This window comes from Lingula anatina, chromosome 6 (genome assembly GCF_051362555.1).
Source record: "Lingula anatina isolate TDL-2025a chromosome 6, LinAna3.0, whole genome shotgun sequence".
In the NCBI taxonomy this organism is placed as follows: domain Eukaryota; kingdom Metazoa; phylum Brachiopoda; class Lingulata; order Lingulida; family Lingulidae; genus Lingula; species Lingula anatina.
The window spans coordinates 20049763-20073558 of NC_141772.1; the positions used below are offsets into that span (position 1 = coordinate 20049763).

General features: G+C 36.2%; 1 protein-coding gene across 6 annotated transcripts in view; it reads left to right on the forward strand.

Moving 5' to 3' along the window:
- The window catches only part of LOC106160148 (neuroglian), a 39345-nt gene continuing 15549 nt past the window's right edge, over positions 1-23796 (forward strand). For 4 of the 6 annotated variants that reach the window (XM_013536665.2, XM_087014733.1, XM_087014732.1 and 1 more), the window contains exons 1-10: positions 1-167; positions 14774-14907; positions 18216-18330; positions 18685-18869; positions 20770-20940; positions 21145-21273; positions 21877-21985; positions 22297-22487; positions 22692-22823; positions 23266-23412. In XM_013536665.2, coding sequence (XP_013392119.1) covers positions 14841-14907; positions 18216-18330; positions 18685-18869; positions 20770-20940; positions 21145-21273; positions 21877-21985; positions 22297-22487; positions 22692-22823; positions 23266-23412 — 1246 coding nt within the window. In that variant the 5' untranslated portion in view covers positions 1-167; positions 14774-14840. Of the gene's footprint in view, positions 168-546; positions 569-14773; positions 14908-18215; positions 18331-18684; positions 18870-20769; positions 20941-21144; positions 21274-21876; positions 21986-22296; positions 22488-22691; positions 22824-23265; positions 23413-23796 lie in introns of those variants that run through there. The other 2 variants (XM_087014730.1, XM_087014731.1) reach the window with 2 other exon arrangements.

A 23796-nucleotide genomic window follows, 5' to 3' on the forward strand; every position in this document is an offset into this window, starting at 1 on the left:
GACTCATCTCCCGCGCAGGTGCGACACAATGTGATTGGCCAGTGCGGGTCACATGACCGAATTCATTTGAGGTGACATGCGCAGATTTAACGTGTTTTCGGTTCTGCATGTTCCTTACCCAGGTGAGACATTTTAGGAAGAGGACGGTGTACTGCCTATAATAAAAGGTAAGACATTATTGGATACCGCCAAACATTCGGTGCTAAATTATATTTATTGTTTTCTGGTTTGAGTCCAAAGAAAAGGTCGCACACGGGTATAAACTAGACCAATGTCCCCCTTGTTGTCATCGCTTACACTCAACGGTTGGGACGACCTAAGATGGCCGCCCTCTTGTTGACCCCGTCATAATATTAAATTGAATTTCAAGTCCAGCCTGTGGGAAATGTAAATTTTCACAGTCCAGTGTTAGGCTACAAGTGAGTGGTTTCATGACAAGTCTTAAATCAGAATCTCGTGGCATTTGAGCTAGGAGTGCACGAATTTCGCTCCTTCACTTACTCGGCCCTGCTAGCAAGTGGTCGTTTCCTGTTTTTCGGAAGGCCAGGCAGATTTTGAATCTAACAAGGTGAGATTTAACAATTGTAGTGTTTTGGATGTTTCTGTTCACGCTATATTGCTCTGTATGTGCTAATTATACGCTAACAGTACACAAGATTCTTATGTGTAAAATATTGCTTGGTTAAACATGTTGAATCTTTGAAAATATGTACATGTGTCATCGTTTGGTAAATCCAGTGCAAAAATAGTTTTCAGAAATAAAATCCATAGATACTGTAGTTTCCATGTTTTATTTTGTTCTATTGGACTAGACTTAGGGATAAGGGAAACAGTTGTTATAAGCTCCTTGGGTTCAATACAACCAAAATGTTTGGAATGGATTTGAAAGCGCCTGCACTTGCATACCTCAACTGGGAAAGATAACAAATTGCTCAAACAGGAAAAACTAGAAACAGTTGCCCCATGTGTGAAGCCGTAGTTAGAAAATCACATTTGTTTTACAGTGTAACAGAATATGTTTGTAGCAATGAGTTGCACATTGTCAGACACGCTATAGAAACTTTGTAAAACATCTTATTTGAATTGCCATCAAATCTGAGTGCATTGTACAATTTTGCATAGTTGTCAGTTTTTTTTTTTTTTGAGGGCTTTTAGGTTATTTGCAAAACTCCATTTGATTCTCAGCAATGAGTTTAAATTTGAAATCATGCAATATAGTCTACCTTCAATATAGTCTATCTTTTAGCTAGCAGCTGTATCAATATGAAATGTATACAATTATACTTGGAACTCATCAAATGCAGAATTAAGATGTCTGTCCCAAGAGAGGGCTTCTTCTCTTTGGATCCGAGAAATATTATACTTGAATGACAAATTAACATCTAAAAACGCAGACAGGAAGAGGCAGCAGGTTGGTTTTTAATGTACATTGTGTCTGGCCAATGCATTGGGAAGAAAACAACGGGCATAATTGCCTATTGAAGTAGTAATAGATAAAAGCAGCGAGACATTAAAAGGCCAATGCTGTAAGTAACACGATTGTTGGATGGTATTCATATTGTCTTGTAGACTTTGGGTAATGTCTGAGAATTAATTATACTTCATGAAATGCAGCCCAATTTTTTTCCATCCAATATCTCGTTTTAGCAGTATTATTAGTTAGTATATGTAAGATGGTTGGTTATTTTGTATATTTGAATCAACCTAACTGTTGAAACTGGTAATGCCCTTATACGAGCGTGGACATCCATTTCTAAATAATGTGTCTGGTTGGAAAGCTCCACAGTTTAATATAGTGTGTGTGATATCTACACTTAAGAGAGAGAGATCAATGAGCAATACACTGATAACTGGGATGCATCCAAGGGCCGGAGTATTACAGTCACACATGAGGTTAGTGGATCGATATATGGGGGAATTCTTCTTACTGGTATACATGTATGTCATGGTCAAAATATTTTAGTAGTCCCCAAGACCTGATGATGTCTGGTGTTTTCCCGCTGTGATCAGTGCAAGTATTTTTTTTTAGCTGCGAATGAATGTTAAAACTCTTTTCCTTTTGTGTCTTTTTACATGTACCTTTATAAAAGAGCGAGTTTTTTTATGAAGCAGTTTTCCAGAAGATAGAAATATGTTTTGGTTAGTAGCGGTCAGTTTGTATTGTGATATAATTCTGAGGAAAATGGGGACCGTTTAGTTATGGACATTCATATTAGCAACTATAAATTAAACACTCTTGTGGAATTTTGACACAAAGAATTGCTGGCAATATTTTCGTGCACTAACCAGTTATCTATGTATTATGATTATTACTGTGAAAAATATAAATATATGTTTTGAGAACTATTTTCCCCTTGGCTTTAGCTGAGTGAAGGATAGTATTAATATCCTGTGTAATTTAACTTGAAGAAAAAATGGAATTTTTTCAAACATGGATAAGAATTTCTTTTGCAAAGAACTGTCACATCTTTGAAATGAAAACTTAGTCTAAAAAAATAAATAATAATCTGCAGGCCGGCAATCACTTCATCTGTCTCTAGAAAGTTATGTCACTTGAATATGCTCTAATATTATTAATTTACCAAAACATGCATAATATATTGTGCAATAGTGAAGAGAAAGTGAAGAATCAAGTTACTTAGTACATCTAAGACATGGCTGATTAAGCAATTCTGTTTGCTTCAACACCCATGCTTGAGATGGATGTGTACATTGATGAGAAGAGAGACAGTCTGATAAGATGCCTACTTATATGGCATCGTACAGAGACTGCTATGTGCTGAAGTTATTGATAGGGCTTCAAAATGTATTTGTGTGCAAAGTGATTATGCTGCATTTCTAGGATTTTGTGGTAATCACATTTCTGTTGGTTTCACCCTTGTATAGTTGCATAATTGCAGATACATGTTAGGTGTTACAATACTTGATATTTGCCAAAACTTTCTATACTTAAAGAGGAAGAATGCATTCTTGATTTTGAAACGAGTTAAAAATTAAAGCATCTAAAACACCCTAGTATAACTACAAACATTATTCAAGTCGTCACGTGCAAGTGGAAGTATCATTTAATCTGATAAGAACAAGATTATCATAAGTGATGTTCTTGGTCAGAGTTCCTGAAACGTAGTTTAGTAGATCAATTATATCTTTCGTAAGTGGTTCCATCTTTTTCCAAGATCATGAGTGAGGTACTAGTGCCGATACACCTGCTCTTCCTGAAGTGTTCTTGATGCAATGGCTTATGATACAAGTGACTTGGCATCCTCTTTAAGTGTGCACATTTCTCTTGCATTGACAGTTTGCTAAAGATTTTAGGGAGTTGCTATAGAATCACATCTTGCCAGGGTATTCCGGTATGCTGTATTTGTAGAACAGATCTTCAAATTTACTTTTCACAAAAAATGCATGAAGTCTTGTTTGTAGCTACTGGAAGGCGGTAAATATATCGGAAAGTTTCAAGTAGCATTGGATCGAGTTTCATTGTGCTGCTCAAACTACTTTTAAAAAGTTTCCAGGTTGGGTAAATAAATGTCACTGCACTTGAACCATCAGAAGTTATCAATATTGCATTTGATTTTCAGGTTATTGTCAACATGCTTCAAATTTTTTATGATATCGATTTGCCATACACACTAGATTAAGCACGGTAAATATCTTCTGTTTCTCTAACAGGACTTTGTAAAGATGCCACAGGTTTGAGTTTACCCATCTTTTGGGGGACATTTGTTTGCTTTTTTTACCTGCTTCGTATCAGTTTTAGTATAAAGACAGAGGAGAGAAATGTGACTCGGACCGACACAAACTTCAAAACTAGAAAGGCCCTGATTTGACTGCAACAGCCAACCCTACCAGCAAACAAAGTTTTGAATAAGAATTTTTTATGGCATATATTTGGGTGTTAGACTGTTATATGGCTAAAATTGATTTTCTCAGTAGTTTCTAATTTTTGTGGCATTTTGGTAATGGTTAATTTCACCAATTATGGTAAAGTAGACATTTAGAAAGTAGGAATGATTTAAATCAAATCTGCAAGAATAATTGGAGAAAGTACAATTTACAAATTGAATGTAATTAAATTTTAGACCATAGTTAGATGAATTAGTAGCCTTGAATTTCATACAAGATATAAGGATAAAGAAAAAGAAAACTTCAAACCCAGAAATCTGTCAAGTGTACTTGAAAGCTCAGGTTCCGCATATTGATGACACCCAAGTCAATACATAACACAAGAGAACAAGTGAGGCAGAAACGCCAGTGTATTTTAAGTATGGGTAATAGGAGGAGGAATCAATAAATGTTTATTAATTTAATGTAGACAATGGGTCAGTTAGACTGGGTTAGCCTGGGTTATGTGTACCCAACACAAAGGGTCCCAGGAAAAGACAATATGCTTAATAAGGGCATGTGAACACAACAGAAGATGGACAGCTCGGTTACTGATGTAATAATTCGCAGTTTCTTGAACAGATAGTGATTAATCTAGTCCTGTGCACAGAGTGGATTGTTATCTGTAATAATGATTCTGTTTTTCCTGAAAAATGCAGAACTCCTCACATGAGAATTCACATGGACAATGACCCTAATGTGATTCTGTGAACGCAGCACAAAGTTGATCAAGTTGTTTGTGTTCATGTAATAGGTATGTAATGATGCATTTTGATGGGAATGAAAAGAGACAATGAATTGTTAACTTATGTAATGAGGCAAGTGATTCGAGACTTTTACCGAGAAATCCCGCAGATGGTTCACTCGGTGTGATCTGTTGCAGAAAGATGCGTCTTTTCAATAGGACCAGAGGTTTCAATTCAGTTCCATTTTCAAAAGTTTATCCTGTGGCAAAAGAAATCGGACAGATGGTTCGTTTGATGAAAAGTTTATGATGGCTGCAGCACAAAATGATCGTCGCTGTAATGATGTCAGCATCTCTTTGTTTGCTCCCCGTTTTAGACTTGGCAGGATGCTTCTTTCTGCAGCCAATTCAGTATTTTTGTTTTCAGAGTAAATCTTCCTGATATCTGGTCTCCTCTCAAGTGAACTAATGTTATTTCTGTGACATGTAACACCAGGGGAATCTGTTGTTTTAAGACCATGATATGGTTGTAGTGGTGGAAGCATATTAGCATTGTGAGTGAGAGCGGGATGTTTTCTTTCGTGTTTTTGTTTTATAGATTTTTTATTAGAAGGGTGGGGTGGAAAGAGCAAAAGGTGTTAACTTTAATGGTTTAATCTGTATTAAGTTAAATCTTAACTTTATAAAGCAAACAATTTTTTCCAAAAGTTCACTGGATTGCTGAAAACTTGATTCTTCAGTCCCATTTATTCATGTTCTAGTAGTAGTTTTTTAAAATAATTACGTAAAAAGTATTATCTGGTCTTGCATTATGATGAGTTACCAAGTTAATGCTTCTTGCAGCCAAATCATGTCATGATGTGACCTTTATTCTTTGGGAGAATATTTTTTTAAGTTGAGGTTATTAAAACATGCCAGTATGTATCATCTGTTGTCGTATTTTTTTTAATCACACAAGGTTTTTTTTATTACCTCATGGGACTTCATCTCAATTTTATAAAATATTCTGTCACTGATCATGAGATTTTGGGCATTTATTTGTTTCGTGCAGGAGACTTGATGTAAGGCCATTAGAAACTTCAAAGTATGAACTTATGACTTCATCTGCTGTTGTAGTATTTTGCCAGCCTCCAGTATTGTATTCCTACTCCCAGAGATGAGCTCCATACTTCCCCCATCTGTCAGTGAGATGTGATCTGTGCAGAGGCAATCTACAACACAGCAGGACTCTGGAAACTTTGATCATCGTTTGTCTGTCAATTAAAGAATGGAATGAAGAAATCCTAGTAAATAGAGAAAATATTCTTTTTAGCAAAAAAGAGAGAAACACTGATGAGTATTGAAAATGTTCAGAAATATCAGGAGAAAAGCCATATCTTGCGTACTGGTAGTTGATTTTTTGTAACCCCCATATATAGTAATGCTACAATTAAGATGCCTCCAGACCTGGAGAAAATTTCAGCTAAATAGCTCAATTTTCATCTTAAACATGATCAATATCTAATTGGTAAAATTTCGTTGAAGCCATAGTCACTTTGACTGTAGCAATTATTGTTTGAGACAGAAAGCAATTATTGGTTAAAATGAAGCGGTGTAGGCTGAGACTTGCACATTATTTATATCTCTTATTCCTTGGAAAAGTCAGAAAGCAGTCCGGGTTCTATTTATCTTTCTGATTTCCTCTGTTCAACATTGAAGGTTACCTAGATAAGGGTACAGCACATGAGGTTATTATGCCTGCAATATTTCACTGTTTATCTGAAGGCCTCTCTCTCTCTCTCTTTCCCTCTAGAGAGAGCACAGCCAGGAATAACAATAGTGTTTTAATGTGAAGTAGCAATAACTGAAGTAGACATTCCTGCTAGCCGTGGGCAGAGACCCTTTTGCTGTGTTTCCATTCGGCATAGTTTGATCCATCTTTGTGAAGCCCTATTGGCGAACTTTGCAGTAATGATCTTGAGCAGCGACAGTAAACCCTTGTCCTGCCTCATCGATTAAAATCAAGGAAAGTCAAATGCCTTGTCTTTTAATTGGCTTCTGGTGAATTTAACTTAACCAGGCAGCTGGTGATTTGGTCTGTTTTAAGCGTGATCTGTCCATCTTAACTGGAAACTTGGCACATTTTAAGGTAAAGAGTATAAGGGCTACATAACGAAAAGAATAGAGTTTGAAATGCTAACATTGCTTCGGTCTTTGAACTGAAAATATTTCAAACTTTCGGAGATTGGATATGTTACCCACAAGTACCACTAAAGATTCAGTGCACTGTTTCAGAGATGCTATGAAGAGCCAGTCTTTTACCTGAACCTAATTAATAGTCTGGCAAAGCACCTCAAAGAAACTCTGAATTGTAGTAAACTGAGTGGAGGAAAGGTATGGGTGAGTTTCACTTTGATGCAGGTGGTTTTGGTGGTAATTCAAAGCACGCTTTGTAGTTCTGTGGTTTGCTTTTGCTGGTAGGCTTTGAAGAGTAAGGCAGTTATAAGCATGAAAAAGCTCTTTATCCTTACACGCCATTTCCATAGATAAGATCGACCTACTTTAGATCGACCTAACTCCCTGGGGGTTCAGGCTAAATAGCTGTCAGCCGGGCGGACACGAAAGTTAATTGCCCCCTTACAGCTTGTAGTAGGCGGGATGGACATTTAAGTCGGATTATCTGAAAGTAATCTAGTGAGACTCCCCGCGGGGATAGATCGATCTAAAATCTATGGGAATAGAGCCTTAGATTGTGTGTATGTGTGTGTGTGTGGGGGGGGGGGGGGAGGTGAGGTTATGAAATTACACACTTAAAATTACATATTTTTAAAAATATTGAAATTTTGATTTCACTCTGGGCCTGAGAGGTATATAAGGTGTATTTGTGAATAATTCATAATTCTTAACAAATTTAAAGTCCCAATGGCCTAAACAAAGCAACCGTCTGTCATATGATGCATACATTTAGCCCCCTGTAAAACCTACCTCGTCTCAAAAACGATTTTCATGTCAAAAACGTCGAATTTGCGTGTTTCATTAACGAGGTAATGGTTGCCATTCAACGGCCTCTTCTGTTTCAACCATGCATGTCCAGGGCACACAAGCCATATAACGTGCCAGTCTGCCCGCACAACCATATGCTGCCAAAACGCTCGGACAACGAATATAATGTTGTGCAAATTTTTTTACACAAAATCTCTAAAAAATAGAGCCCACAGTTAATCACATTGGTGAACTGGTGAAAGTATAATTTACAAACAGTTTCGGGAGGATGCCATTTAGGAATCCATTGTAATGAGATCTGGTGCAAATTGCTCTTAATAGGCTCTTGAAAAACTCCTGCCTGCTGGCTGGTATCAGATCTCAATGTTTTGACTGACATAGGTCAAATAGAGTCAAGGGGGAGAATTTGCCAAAGTCTGACCTTAACTTGTCAAATAAGACCTATCCCAAGTAAAATGTATCAAGCTTTAGCCAGTATCACAATACCACTGCAAATGGAGCATGTCCAGCTTAAAACCACGACATGGTCATCTGAGTTGAATTGACCAGATAAGTTGAGAGTAATCGAGCGTGATGTTCTTAAACAGTGGTAGGTCTAATTTACACGGGTGTTAAAGTGGAATAAATTGTTGTAAAACATACCTTCGTAAAAATTTTTGTGCATGAGATATTTTATAAATGTCAAAATATTGGTTGAATAGTTAATTTCTCCTGATTTTTTAAAGCTAGGAGAACATAAGTTTTGGAAAAATATGCAAGCAATCAAACCAATACAGCTTTGAAGTGAACAGTTTGGAATGTCGGTAATCTTCTAAGCCATACAAATATTCTATTATGATTGTTCCTAACAGAATAGTTGTTACCAAACAATTGACACAATCCCTGCTGTTGCCATTGTCCAGATAAATTAATGTAATGATTTATCCTTTTGTTCTTGCTTCCTCTTGCCTACGATATTATTGATAACGCGGCGGCCATTTACAACAGGACGGTATCTAGACTGAAAGCTTTCAGAAAACACTTACAAACTCTGGCAGAAATCAATGCTGTTACCGAGTTGGCCGTGATGGAGCACAATAATTGATTGCAATTCTTCTCCTGAGAAGTATAAGAATAGTGGATTTGGTGTTGAATTTATTGGAAAGCTTTGTCCTGTGAAAATTTATAAGGAATTTGAGTGCAGTTCAAAGTGCTGGAGATACAGTTTCAGGATTTCCCTTCATTGTGACATTTCCATGGTTTACTTTGGTGAAGCGTCTTTTATAAAGCTGTGAATTTCCCTCCTTTTGGTTTATTTAATCCTTTTTAAACACAAAGGCAGATTTTTTCACAAAATATGGATTTTGTATTATATTTTGAAAAACAGGATTTCCCTTCATTGTAGCAGTTCCATGGTTTACTTTGGAGAAACGTCTTTTAAAAAGCTGTGAATTTCCTTCCTTTTGGTATATTTAATCCTTTAACTCAAAGGCAGATTTTTTTTTTTTACAAAATATGGATTTTGTATTATATTTTGAAAAGCAAGACTTTTTTCATTGGTGAAAGGAAGGCTTGGGCTCTTCTAAAAGCAGCAGGGTACAGAGAAAGCCACTGGGTCAGCATCACTGTTCTTGGCCCCTGGAGTGATTTGGCATGTCACCATTGGCCTTTTATCATTAAGTTTAAATTTAGACCCACCTTTAAATGCCCATCTTGGTGAGTTAAGATAAAAAATAGATACATATTTAATAAATATGATAAAAGAAATGAAGTATTTAAATCCCCCCTCAACCCCCCCCCCCAAAAAAAAAAAATAATAAAAAAATAATTAAAATAAGGACAAGTTCCACACCCTGAATATCCAGTATAAGTTTGAGATGGTTTTTCATGTCTGTTAACCTGGCAGAGATGAAGGTCACTGTGGCATCACCTCTCTTGATTGGACTCCTCCTGTGTGCTGGTAGTTAATGAGGTCTTAATCATCAGACAATCTATTTATTTACAGTCATTTGATGCCAGGGATGTAAATGAACAGCCAGCTGTCTGCTAAAATAGTCAAAAAATTAATCTTTGGTATTGGTGGTAGAAAAAAAAAATTATATACATGTGTAATTGCTAATGACTGCTTTTGTGTACACTCTGTTCGATAAGGATATTTTTCAATTTTGAATAAATGTTCTAAATTAATTTATAGTTGGCTGGATTATAAATCTCTGCTGCTTAACATTATCATCCCCATCCTTTATTATGCCTTCTGTTCCATTGTCCATACATATGAGAAATTAAGGAAAATATTGCCATTTTTTGTCTTAATTATGGCCTTTCCATTTGCTCTGACATCATTAATACTGGTGATTAACTGAATTATGGTGCCATACAATTAGGATTAATTGCTTTGTTTCAGTTCTTTTGTCTGTTTAATTAAGTCCAAGTGAATGGCATTATGAAACATTTCCTCAGAAAAATCCTATTTAGAAAGTCGGATTATAGACAATATGAAAATATTGACTATACTGTCTAATTATGACGTGGAATGACTTGTAGGTAATGGTGCATAGAAAATGTTTTCTACATTAATAAATCACTTGAACAAGTTTTGGTATCAGAATATAAATTGCCTGTAGTTTTGTGAAGGTGGTGATGGATCAGTCACCTTTTCAAGTTCTGTTACAAGAGGGAAAATTGGCTGATTTGTCCAGGAATTAAAGATCTTTTTTCCACCCAGTTTATCATCTGTTGAAATTTAGAGATAGAAGATAGTTTTAAAAAACTGATAATCCATCCTCCACTGTCCAAGTCATAATTAACCACTATTTTGTCAATTTCTTAAGGTCTTAAAGATTGGTTGACTAATAGATATCACATTGCCGTCATTCCTATTTTCATTAATCACCTTTATGTGGCACAAGCACAATGGCTAGATCAGTCCTTAGGAATCCTCTGAATTGAAAATATTAAGACAGTCTTTCAAAATAAAGTGATTGATTCATGGGTCTTGGGGAAATTGAATCTCTGGGTAACAAGGGGGTGGGTTTGAGGGGCTGGGGACGGTTAATATTTTATATCTTGGTTTATTCCCAAACCCTTAAGAGGGTGATTACAGTGCCCTACATGGGTGACAGGGAAGTGCAGTCAAGTGCCTGCTTTCTTATTTTAAAGTTTAAGAGAATTGATGGTCTTTAGTGTACCACTTTGAATATGACTCTGGATCTCAAGTGTCTGTACAGGCAGTGTGCTGATCACTTTGTATATCACTCTGTAGAACAGATAAAAGTGAGGGACTGCAGCTTTTGTTTAAGTGTAATGGAATCTATGGAAGGACAGCTACATAGTTAAATGATATATTGACCACTTAGTGTGAAGAGTTGATAGCCTTCCAACAGCCTCAGTTAAAGAATAGACGAGGATAGGGATGATGCCAAGGCTCGGTTACACTGGAAACATTATTGGTCTGCTTTGTTGGTTGCAAACGGCACATGCCAACTTCCTGATATGGTGAATTGAAGTTTCTTTGAATTAGGACGTGGGATGTTCTTATTATAGCTGGATGCATTTGTTTTTCACTTCATCAGTCATAACAAATGGGAACTGCAAATTTGATTACCTATCTTGACAAGACTTTTTTTTTGCATCTGGCGAACATAACGAGTGTTAGTGCGACCCCCAACTAGCATTTAGGGGCAAGAACAACTAAAATTGTTGCCTGACATCATATATCACTGTTGTACTGTGCGAGTAATGCCCATCTGTTGAGTCCTGGTTACTGCTGACCATGGGTCTTGCATTCAACCCTGTTTTTACATAGTGTTAATCTGGCATTCTCCACTCAGTGATGATGCTGTCTTTTCATTGAGAGAATGCTGTAAAAGAAAAAAAAAAAGGTTTTATTTGGCCTCTTGGAAACTGTCAGTAAAAAATGCAGTAGGAATGAATCAGGCTGTTCTTTATTCTGAGTGATTTAGAGAGAAGTATTTTCATACTTTGAGAGTGATACAACAAGAGAGTGTCTACAAGTGCTCATGTGATAGCTGTCAACAAAATGGCGCCAGATGAAGAATTAGCTACTTGACAGAAATGAAGATGCCAGTTCTGTTTCCACTCAACTTTACCTTTTTCCTCGCCTGACAGCCCTCTATTATGTACTCCAGTAGTAATAGAGCCAGTCATGAAATGGAATGTATTTTTTGTGTAAGTTCTTTCAAAAAGGTGTGTAATGATTTTTATGTGGTGATGTATCTGGTGAATTTTGCATTATTCATCATTTACTTTAGGGCGGGAGTTTTCTTACAGTTATCTTAAGTTTCAAGTTATAGCAATATTTACATTTCAGTCAACCAAAGAAAAACATAGTTTCACAAGATTTGTTCAAGATCTGTGATAACATTGGTTATTAGCTGTTGGGTTATCATTATGTAAACTCTGCTTTCTAATTAAAATATCCCAGTTCTTGCAGTGAAGATGAAACTTAAAGCCCACATTTTTATCGAACACTTGTAAGATTTGGTAGTTTAAATATTTGGACCCTGTTTGAGATAGAAAAGCTTTTATTGTTGAGTAAAAACTCTTTGTTGTAAGTGCAGTTGCTTCAGGCAGAAAGCTGAAGTTTAAATACAAAAACATCACAGTGTATTTTCTGATTAACCCCAAGCACTTAAAAAGGAGTCCATAAAGTAACAGAAAACATTATTGCATATTAGATTAACTAAATAAAAGATACAGGGAAAAGAATGGCAGCAGTAACGAGGGCTACTTTAAGTTATATCGACCAATTGGTGGTAGTAGATTTGTACAATCGATTATCAATGAGCGGGAGTAGCCATATTGGTCCTTTGATCTCGTTGAAGCTGGTGCCCAGTGTACTCAGGTGTGCCGAAGAAAGGAGTAACTGTGTCGAAAGTATAAGGGGGCACATGTTTAATGGCGGCTTTTGGGCTCTTTGAGGCGGGGCTGAAGAAAAATATTGGTTGTTTTTGTAACATTATTGATGTTGTTTTTGTAGCAGTGTTTGCACGGATGGGGCGTTTGGAATGAAGTTTGGGATCAGGAGGTTGAAGTGGTCCAACTGGTTAACATGTCTGGAAAAATATGACGTCTTGGAAAAAAAGAAACTGAAATTTGACTTGTTTTTATTAAATAATATTATTATTATTGAAAGGATATGTTGCTCAGTTGCATGCATCCCAATGCAGGTTTACTGGCAGCGGGTATTTTTTTTCCTTTATGCTAGTTTAATTAATAGAACAAACACCAAACAAAAAACTTTCCCAAGGTTTTTATTCACTTCCTTGCCCACCACTCGCATTTTACTGCTGTTTAAGATACTTAAGTTTTACACATGTCCAGTATTCTGCAAGTATTTCCCTCTGGAAACCACTTTGAACCTGCCATGATGGTCAGGAGGGTCAAGTAGATGACCACGGTTGACCCTCATCACTTCTTGGGTGGCTGAAAAGTTGTGGATGGTTTTTATTTATGGCTGGACATGTTCTTTCTCAGATTCATTCTGGTCCAAACAAAGAGTAGTTAAAGGGACATTAAGCAAAAAGACTTGTTATAAATATTTTTGTTAACTTGGTTGGGATGTCAGAAACTTCACAAATAAGAAACCATAGTTTTTAATGAGTGGATCATTTAAACATTTTTTATTTATATTGCATGATTTTTTTAAGATGCACATTATTAAAAAAAGGTGGATTTGAGATGTAAGGTGCACATTTTAAAGTTATTTGCACTCTTAATGTAGGTGGCAATGAAAAATTCTTGTTTAATGAATGGATTTTTTTTGATCAATGGATTCAAAGTTTTATGTACACTGAGGAATCTAGTTGCATGCTTATCTGACACTTCAGGGTCCTCCATGTCAGGTAGCTACCATTTGTGACCTGTTCATTGAACTGAAGGGATGGTCTAGTAGCTAGTTCATTTTCATGTTGTCACAGTTGGAAAACTCTTTCTGCAGTTGATATGGAAATAAAATCTATATAATGTTTCTGCACAACCAGAATTTTTTTTATTCTCTCAATCATTTAGATTCTTAGAGGTTGCTGATTTTTTTGGTCTGGTATTCATCTGAATTTTTGACATGCCCCGCCCTCCCCCTTTCTGTCACAAAATGGGCGTGAGGAGAGGACAGAACTGAGAGAGATGTCTCATTTATTTTCCCAGGAAATGGGACGCTTTTAATTAATCAATATCAAAGTTTGACAACTCCAGTGTCTAATTTCCCGAGATAGCTATTATCTGGTGATTTAAAGTGTGTTTTTGTGGAAATAGATGGAGCCAGATCAATTCACATGCTAGTTTTGCTGGGCACTTGCACCTTAGCTTGTTGTTGAAAAAGCGACCTTGATCGATGGCTACTTGTTGCAGCCAAGTATGGCTTGTTTTATTATACATGGCTTAGAAGGGTGTTAATACTGATTCACTGATGTAGGAGGACGTGTTACATAAGGTCTGCTTGTGGTTACTCGACCAATATCCATATCCCAGGGCTATTTTATCACCTAACTTGCTGAATGAGTCGAGCCATGGATAACAAGGGTGATCATTCCTATGAGGGCGCTTTGATTGCCAGACTTGCAATATCAGTTTGAGGTGGAGCTGAATTATTGTATGTATGTATTATGACTGTATGTATTATGCATAAAGCACAATTTTGATTTTGTTTTGATGGCACATGGTACATTTCCTCAATATGGAATTTTGGATGGTGTTTTAATAATGGGTCTAATGACTTTCCCTCGTTGTGATGTGCATGTTGGCCACCTTTTTCTTTAATATTGATTAAGAATAATAGTTGCTTTTCTGTGCTGTTTGATTGTTAAGGAACAATTTTTTGTAGATTAAATTATATATTTCCTATTAGACTAGCAGTTGAGCAAATGGTAACAAAATTTTGGCATGCCTACGCTTGGTAATTCAACCGTAGTATAATTGATTTTGTTTTTACAGCTCCTTAATTAGGAAGTTGTAGTATCTTCCTGTTTGGAAAATACCAAAGTTTTTATAATTAAATTTTAGTATTTTTTCAGCATCCAAAGAAGCAGAGGTCTGAGTTCTGTAATGGAAAAAAAAAAAAAACAAACTATTATCTCAGTCTGTTTTACCATGGTTACATTTGTCTATTTCAGCAGGATGGTTGCCATAGTGATGTCTGATTTACTATAGTTACATTTGTCTATTTCAGCAGGATGGTTGCCATAGTGATGTCTGATTTACCATGGTTACATTTGTTTATTTCAGCAGTGTCAGCCCAGTGACAGTGGAAGGCTGAAGTAACCAGAGGGAGAAGAAGGGAGGCAGAGACAAGATGATGGTGGGACTCGCAGTTGTGGTGGCTGCCTGCTGCTGCCTGGCAGGAGTGCGGGGACAAGGAAGTGAGTAGAGGGGGGGTGGGAGGGGGGGGGGGGTGTGGGTGGAGGGGTATGGTTGCCTGTAGTCATGTGCATGTCTCTGGCCTGCTTGACTGTATTTGTCTCTGGCCTGCTTGTGTCTTTGCATTTGTGTGTGTGTGTGTGTGTGTGTGTGTGTGTGTGTGTGTGTGTGTGAAAGAGACATAGAGAGAGAGAAGGAGAGGGAGGAAAGAGTAGATATGTAGTGGTAGTCAAGTTGTGATTTGCCGAGTGCTCTTCAGCTTACCGGCTTAATTGCTAGAAAAGTTTGGGCATTTTGTGTGTGTGTGCTTGTGTATGTATTCACTTGCAATAATGTGTCTCTCACTGGGATATTAAAAAGGTGAGGCAGTGGGAATGATTTATGATGAAAAAAGGAATGGAGAAATTAAATGGGAAAAACATTGTAACTGAATACTGTTCTAAATGCTATTATCTAGTAGAAATGCTGCTAGATGAAAAAAAAATTGAAGGATAAAAAACAGGAACCAGGCTTCTTTTCACACAAAGAGACTGAAATCAATGTACAACATAATGCACTTCAATCACTGAGATTCTCTCAAAAGCTAAAACCCTGCAAACACTGCTCCATTTCAGTCACACTCCCCATTTCACAGAAAACCTGATAACTCTGTCTAATTCTGTATAAAAACAGCATTTTCTCCACCAAGTCCTGGCACGATATTCATTAGGATCGTGCTAGAATACAATTAGTATTATAGAAACTGTCCGAGAAGGGTAGCAACTCGGAGGGATTGGCGTTGAGGTCGTCGAGGGGATCAATACATTACATGCTGCATAGATCAGGGTTATGTTGGCAGTGGAGAAGTCCAGGGCTGCAATCAATAAGGCAAATATGTCTACAGATATATAGTCAACACAGCTAATGGCACTGTGGTTTGGGAATAAGGGAGGCACCCTGGGTTTCTTGACTTAGTTTCAAATAAGATATATTTTTGACTTGGTGAAGTGAACAGGGTTATTATGAGGGGCTGTGGTATAAGATTGTCATTTTACATTTTAAATTTTGGATTTAAATTCCATTTGTAAATTTATTAAAATATTTGTGATTTGGATTTTCACCCTGGGTTTTTTTTTTTTTTTTCATTTTTGTTGTTAATGATATTGGTATATGGCTATAAAGAAAACAAGGCTTTAGTTCTGAATACTGTTTCCATTTTCTGTTTAAGGGAGATAAGTACTTATCAGCAATTAACCATTGGTTCTGATGTAACAAAGATCCAAAAACCAGTCTTTAGTGATTCTTTTTTATCAATTAACCAGTCGATGGGTAACCATTTTCATCTCAGAAATTAATTTACCAAACTTTTGTTCTCATGTTTTGAATCAAATGCTGGGAAAACATTACTAAAGATTTCTTCTTTCATGGAGGTAATTGTGACCAAACATTACCACTAAAAGGGAGCAAATACTGTATTCAGCCACTTCACTTTTGACAGCAAGATCAAATATCACGTAAGAGCTCTCCATTCAGGAGGGGAAGTGTGTTGGCTGATAACTCAAATCCAGGGGGGTTCCTGCAGTAAATTCATAATGTAGATTACTATTAGGAAAGGAACTTCAGTTTTTATTGTAAATATGAACTCTGTATTTTTATTAGTATATTTTTTGAAGCATTATGTAAGATGGTAGGATACAAGTCGGTAAGATATCCGATAAAAATGTTTTTAGGTTATAAATTGATCATACATTGCTTTGGGTGATAGTCTTTGTCAGGTTTTTCTTTTGTATCATTCAGTGACCTTCTGATTGTTGACCTGTTTATCTTTGACCTATTTATGAATGAGCACTTGGTGACATATATATATATATATATATATATATATATATATATATATATATATATATATATATATATATATATATATATATATGTTTGATCTACATAGAGATGAACTTTGGATGACCTGAATCTGTTTGACCTTTATGAAAATGAAATTTGATTGAGCTAGATATGGATGACCTGTATTGAAATGACCCCAGAGTGACCTCTAGATGACCTTATGGAAGTGACCTCTGGTTGACCTATATGAGGTTGAAGCATGGCTGACCTTTACACGTATGACTTAGTTTTAGAGACAACCCAATGTGTATGTTGTGTGTATTAATTTTTTTCCCTCCCCCACTGCAGGCTTGACTGGCCTCACAGACTGGCAGGGAGGCTGTAAGTACACCGCTGTGTGATATCTCCTGATTGGCAGCTGTCAATCTGTCCTCTTAAGACACTCATTATTTTTTATTCCCTCTTCAGATATCACCTGACAGGTGTCTGTCACTTGTGCTCTCATATTCTGAGCAATCTTAACTTTTGTGTGGAATTTTAGCCATACCTGGGTGATGATGTGTTTGTTCTCAGTATGCATGAGCTTTTTTTAAGGGGTGTGGATTTTAAGTCTTATTTTGTTCTGTCATTTAAAAATATTTAGATACGGTTCTGATGGCAAAGGTCTTTTACACTGTAGTGTGACGTTTCCACTTCTGAATCATTAGATGGTTCTGTCATTTGCTTATCAGTGTTGATAACTTACAGCTTTCTTTCACTCCTTTAGTTTCACAGGTTACAAAATGGTGTTTTGTTGCTTCAAGAGTGTTAGAAAGGTTGGGTTTCTTGTTCTTTTTCTGTTCTTTGACTTCTTGAATAAGTTGAGGGAAAATTGAGTTGCTGTATAATTTTTAGTTTCTGATGTTTGAAAAGAAAGTTTTTTCTTCTTCTCCCCCCCCCCCTTGATTTGTTTATTTTTATACTTTTTTCTAAGCTTTGGGCTTTAGTCCTTTTTGTAGATTATTTTGAGTGTAATTGGTTGCAAGGTGGATGAAGTTATGCAAGTTTTGAATCTTATAAGTGTTTGTTCGTTTGCTGCATTTGTCTTGATGTGATGCACAAAAGAAGTGAAATGCAGTTTCACTTCCCTACAATACAAAATACCCAGTTTGTTATAATTATTTTTGTTAAATTTTGGTTATTTTGCTTGTGCGTTGTGTTGTTTATGTATTGAAATTCAGGGTTATAAGATAAAATTAAGATTATGCTGAACACCAAGGAATAGGTTTTCTGGTTATGTTTGCCATTATGTGCTGATTATATTGATTGTTTATCTTGATAATGAAGAGCTGATTGTGTTAGTGGTGACAACTTGTGTTGGTTGTGACAAACGTATTGTGTTGGTTATGTTGGCTGTGACAAGCTAATTGTGTTGGTTGTGACAATCTGTGTTGTGATATGACAATAAGATATTGTAGCAATACTCAGTAAACTCTGCTTTTTGTTTCAGCTGAAGACTTCACACAGCCCCCCAGTATCAATGTACAGGCCCCCAAGGTGTTCATATATAGACAAAAAGAAAGTGTGGAGTTGCCCTGTGTAGCTTCAGGAAGTCCACAACCTTCGTAAGTATGGCGGCTGTAATAATATTAAATCTCTAACAAATCTTGAGGAATGGGGTTTTCTCTTTGGCATAAGCTGAAATTTATGTACATTAGCAACACTATTCTTTGTGTTGTTACTTGATCTATTTATGCCGAGTGCAGTGTAATATTTTGCAATTCTTGGATGATTAGCTGAAATTTATAAATATTACCTACCTCGACTTTTGGTGTAACTATGCATGTAATTTTCTTATCTTTGAGTGTTATAATAATATGCAAAGTCTACTGTATTCTGCAGTTCAGTCTAACTACAGATTTAAAATGTTCATTATTTCTATATATTCTTAACTTATTTATTTATTTATTTATTTTCAGATATTCATGGTACAAAGACAAGGAGTATTTGGAGATAGGAAATCTGCCGCGTTATACCCTCCAACCCAACATAGGCACCCTGGTGATCACGGACCCCGAAGACAAGGACCAGGGTTACTACCAGTGTAACGCCACCAACGCTTTTGGGACGTCACTCTCAGTAAAGACGAGGTTATGGAAAGGAGGTAAGTGTCTGTGTAATGGTTGTTTTTGGATCAGAATTGTTTAGAATTAGGTGATGAAGGTTAAAGGTTTTCAGAGGTAAGGTGCGTTATTGTGAAGTACTGGGCTTTGGGTCAGAATTTTTCCATGAAAAAAAAAAAGAATGGAGATGTTGTTTGGAAAGGTTGGTGGTGATGGAGAAATCTTGGCTATTGTTGTATACTTGTAAAAAATTGATGAGAGAGAGTCGGAGATTTTGTTCAGGGGAAAGAATTAAAAGTGCTTTGGCATTCACTCATTAATTTCAAAATTAAAAATTAAACTGGTAAAAAGTAGAGGGATATTGATAGGAAGGAGGGATATTGATTAGAGGATGTATATACTTATGGGAGAATGTTAAGTTTCTACCGCTAATTAGGCTCCCCTGGAGATAAGGCCCCACAGGTGAGGTGAAATGACTCATTATAACTTAATACCTATACAATGGGAAAGGGAGAGATATAGAAATCTGGTTATTTTCATTGTTGTGGTAAGGAAAGGCAAAATGCTTGTAAATGCTTTATAAATTTAAACATTATGCATTACACATCCCCCCTCCCAAGCAAAGGCAAATATTTTGTTTGACTATAATACTTAAATGTTTATTTAAAAGTCTTGAAAAGTTGGTTGACTTTGTGTCAAAAAGTGAATTTTATCATCCTCTAAAAATGATAAATCTTGAAAAAGTGAATTTAGAAAAATTGGGTGTTTGAAAATTACCATAAAAGCAATTGCTGCTGTTCCTAAAGATGAGTGCCACCAACTGACAGGGATGTTTTGGTGTTTAATCTTTTTACAATTGCAAACAGTGGGATTGAAAGAAATTACTCTCAAATCTCTGCCCCTCTTAAGAGCTTGACCAGAGTACGAAGATGTCGGACCACCTAATTAAGGGTTTTTCCAAAGGATGGACCTTTGTGAGAGACTGAATGACGAGTTCTAGCGTAAATCTGTTTACAATGACACAGCGTAATGAGAGTGGTTTCTGATTTTACTTATGTAACCAGGTGTTACCTGGGATTTTATGACAATAGTTTGGATTAGGAGAAACGTGCTGCTTAACAGGCAAGAAACATGACTTATTGGTGAATTAGCTGAGTTGGCTCATTAGATGAATAACATTTATTTAATGCAGGGATTATAAAACTTTTAAAGAGCAGAAAGCAGAAATGGACTGAAAATGTGGAAAAGGGATAATCCAGCTTGAAGTATTTATGTTTGCTGTTTTGTAGAATTGAATTGACATGTTCCATGAAAAAATAAGAACAGGGCTTTTTTGCCAATGGAAAGTTGTTGCATTTTAATACATAGTAATGAGATTTTTTCAACAATAGTCAGATTTCAGACTTTTTGGGGACCAAAAAATATCAATTTTGAGATCAAAGCAGAAGGACCCCTGGACCCCTCGCCATATTTTCAGACTTATGCACTAAATGGCAGTCTCATCCTTGAAAACAGCGAATGCTTCCATCACACCAGTGGCCTTGTGAAAAGAGATGAGAAAATGATCTCTTTATTAGACATGGGCAACTGGGAAGTGGGGAAATATTCTCTTGTGCCCAAATTTACTACCATGTCTGCATAATTGATGAGAGCTGTGTTTTTAGTTTATTATCAGTTTATGTTAAAATCCAATGCTTGTACAGTTATACATGTGTATGACTCCCTTGATGCAGATGCCTTTTTTCCCCTGTGGTTGGTGAATGAATGAATGAATGATAAAGAATATAAATTATGGGGGAAAAAATCAAAGGAAGTTTCTGTGTTAATCCATTATTTTAGAAAGTGCATATAAATTATGTATAGATATTTCTGATGGAAATTTTTATTTTGAATTTTAGATAATTTGGTGCCTTCATTAATATTTGTTGTTTCAATTGTCAGTTTTGGAGCAGTTTCCGCCCGTTACCGTGCCAACTGTACATCGTCCCATAGTTGGTGCCTCCTTGAAATTGACATGTAGTCCACCTACCAGTAACCCAGACGCTGAGATCTACTGGAACGTCAATAAAATACCTTTAAAACTAGACGGAAGAGTTTCCATAGATTATGATGGTGAGGAAATTAATTGAAATGTCTTTACATTCTTTCAATTTCCATTATCCTTTAAGATCTTTTAAAATATTGAAGTTACTATGGATTATTATTTATGTTAACACATGCATTATTGATGTGTAAACACTAAGATTAAATTTAACATAATAATTCTGATTGTTTTGTCTTACAGGTAACCTATATTCTGACTGTTTTGTCTTGCAGGTAACCTTTACTTTGCCAATATTCTGCCAGAGGATCAACAGAATGGAAACATTTACCGCTGTGTGGCGTACAACAGTCGTCTCAGTGCCACTGTAGAGGGGGAAGATGCTGTGATTTATCCACAGGGATGTAAGTGAATATAAATAAATAGATAAATAAATAATGAATAAATAGATATATGTAGAAATAAATAAATCAATTACTAATTTTGAAAATTAAGTCTGCAAAGAAGTATTCTGCAATTTTGATACCAAAAAAGGTGGTCGTCCTTTGGCAGGGATGTAACTTAGTCGGCTACATAGAATTGTGGCTGTGACTTTACAGGCCTGCTCATATTTAAAATATGCCTGTCATGCTACCATTACAGTAGGATTCTGGAGGGTGTTTCACAAATGAACTTTACTCAAAAAGTTGGTCTAAGCTTATAGACCCAAATTTAAGTCTACTTCAACTCTAGATAGACAGTAGCAGTTCAATTTAATGAGGTAGTGTGCATGTTTCATAACAAGAAATATCCAGGCTTATGTTTGAGACCAGTAGTTGCTCGATCATCTTGGACCACTGCACATTTATCCTGAATTGATGTAGATGAAAATTTTGGTCTAAAAGTTAAGCCAATGTTGTTTTGGTCTTGAGTTCTTTTCGTGAAAAAGGCCTCTGAAAGCTTAACTTTCTGTTTTAATAAAAATTAAACCACCAATTTACAGTCACACGTGTTCATTTTTCTCTCAGCCATGCAGTCCATAGTGCGTACCAGGCCGCATTCCCTGTATGCCACGCCATACGAAGTCTCGGCACTTCGTGGAGGGAGAATTGCAATCAAGTGCATATTTGGTGGATAGTAAGTGATTTAGTACTCGATCCCTCCTACATACTAGACAGATGTTGGAAAGATAATCTTTGTGTTGAATTTTTGACTTAACATTTTAAAATTAATTTTATTTGTTTGTAATGAAGTACTTAACCAATCTTATGTCATTTTCTCTGCATTTCGAGTATTTCTCTGTTAATATTTCTTAGTGTCATTATTATTATCATTTTGACTTTATATATTTTAAATTTTGAATTACAACTTCTTGTAATAAGGAACTCGCCTAGCTCCCCTTCAATATTTATTACCGATCCCTAAAATTTGCTCATCATATTCTGCAGTCCCACGCCCAGGATTATCTGGAGGCGGACAGATGGACGGCCACTGTCCCCTAGACACAGACTGGTCAGCGATGGTCAAGAGATATGGATTCAGCCAGCAACATTTGAGGACGAAGGGACGTATTCTTGTGAAGCCACAAACAGCGAATCTGATGTGCCCGTTAACAGTATTTTTAGAGTTACAGTGGAATGTAAGTTTATTAGTATAGGACAACTATTATATAATAGAATTTATTTAATAATTTAATAAAATTTATATGATATTTAATAAATACATAAAGAATGTCTTGCTTTAACCGAGTTCAACTTGCTCTCCCGGTCATAAAAAATTATATTTAGGAATATGTAGATAGATGAATATATTGCATCTAATTTGTGCAATTGTTCCTTTACAGCCACTCCCTACTGGATTAATGAGCCAATGGATGTGAATGCGGCAGAGGAGGAAGACGCTGAATTTTTTTGCCGTGCTGAGGGAATACCTGCCCCAAGAGTTTCCATGTTTATTAATGGAGTACCAATTGAGAGTAAGTGTGATATGGAAGCTCAAAAAAATGTAAAAATATAAAATATATAGACTTCATAATATTATCTAAATATATTTATATTATAGGGAGAGAAGTTACTCTTCTGCTTACAGAGTTGTACTTGCAAAGGGGACTGGTATACAGGAGTATCTAAATAAAGAAATGTCTTTGTTGTACATGCATATAGTATTGTGATTATGTTGATTCACAGAGAGTAGCTTCATTAACAATATGCAATATGAACTGTGTTTATAATATGATCAAGCATTTAATGTGAATGAAGTTTTTGTTTAAGACCCATGATTGAAGTGTAGATATAATGTATTAATGTTATCATATTTTTTATGTCCATAGCATCAAGCACTTCCTTTTGTTTAGGAGTTTGACATTGTCTTCTTGGTGATCATATCTTTTGGATAAAATGTCTCTCTTTTACTTTCAGATGTAAATAACCCAAGGCTTCAGGTTGGACAAGATAAAATCATCTTCAAGAACTTGACTAAGTCTGACACTCTGGTTGTACAGTGTAATGCTACAAACAAGTTCCAAGATGGCTATGTCTATGGGGATGCCTACCTCAATGTCTTAGGTAAGCAGTCCCATGAAGAACTGTTAAAAGAAATTATTGAAAAACTGATAGATGTCTGAAAATGGTTGACCTTTATTTAGAGCCTCTTTTTCTAGCCAAATAAGTCGAAGTAATTCATGGAAGTTTTCTTCTGAAACTTAAAGGCAATAACTGTCATTAAATATGTTGGGATAACTAAATTTTCTTTATTTATTTGGAATTTCTCTTCACGTAACTGATTGGTAATTGCCCCCCCCCCCCCCCCCCCCCCCCCCCCCCCCCCCCCGTCTCTCTCTCTCTCTCTCTCTCTCTCTCTCTCTCTCTCTCTCTCTCTCGCTGTGTGTGTGTGTGTGTGTGTGTGTGTGTGTGTGTGTGTGTGTGTGTGTGTGTGTGTGTGTGTGTGTG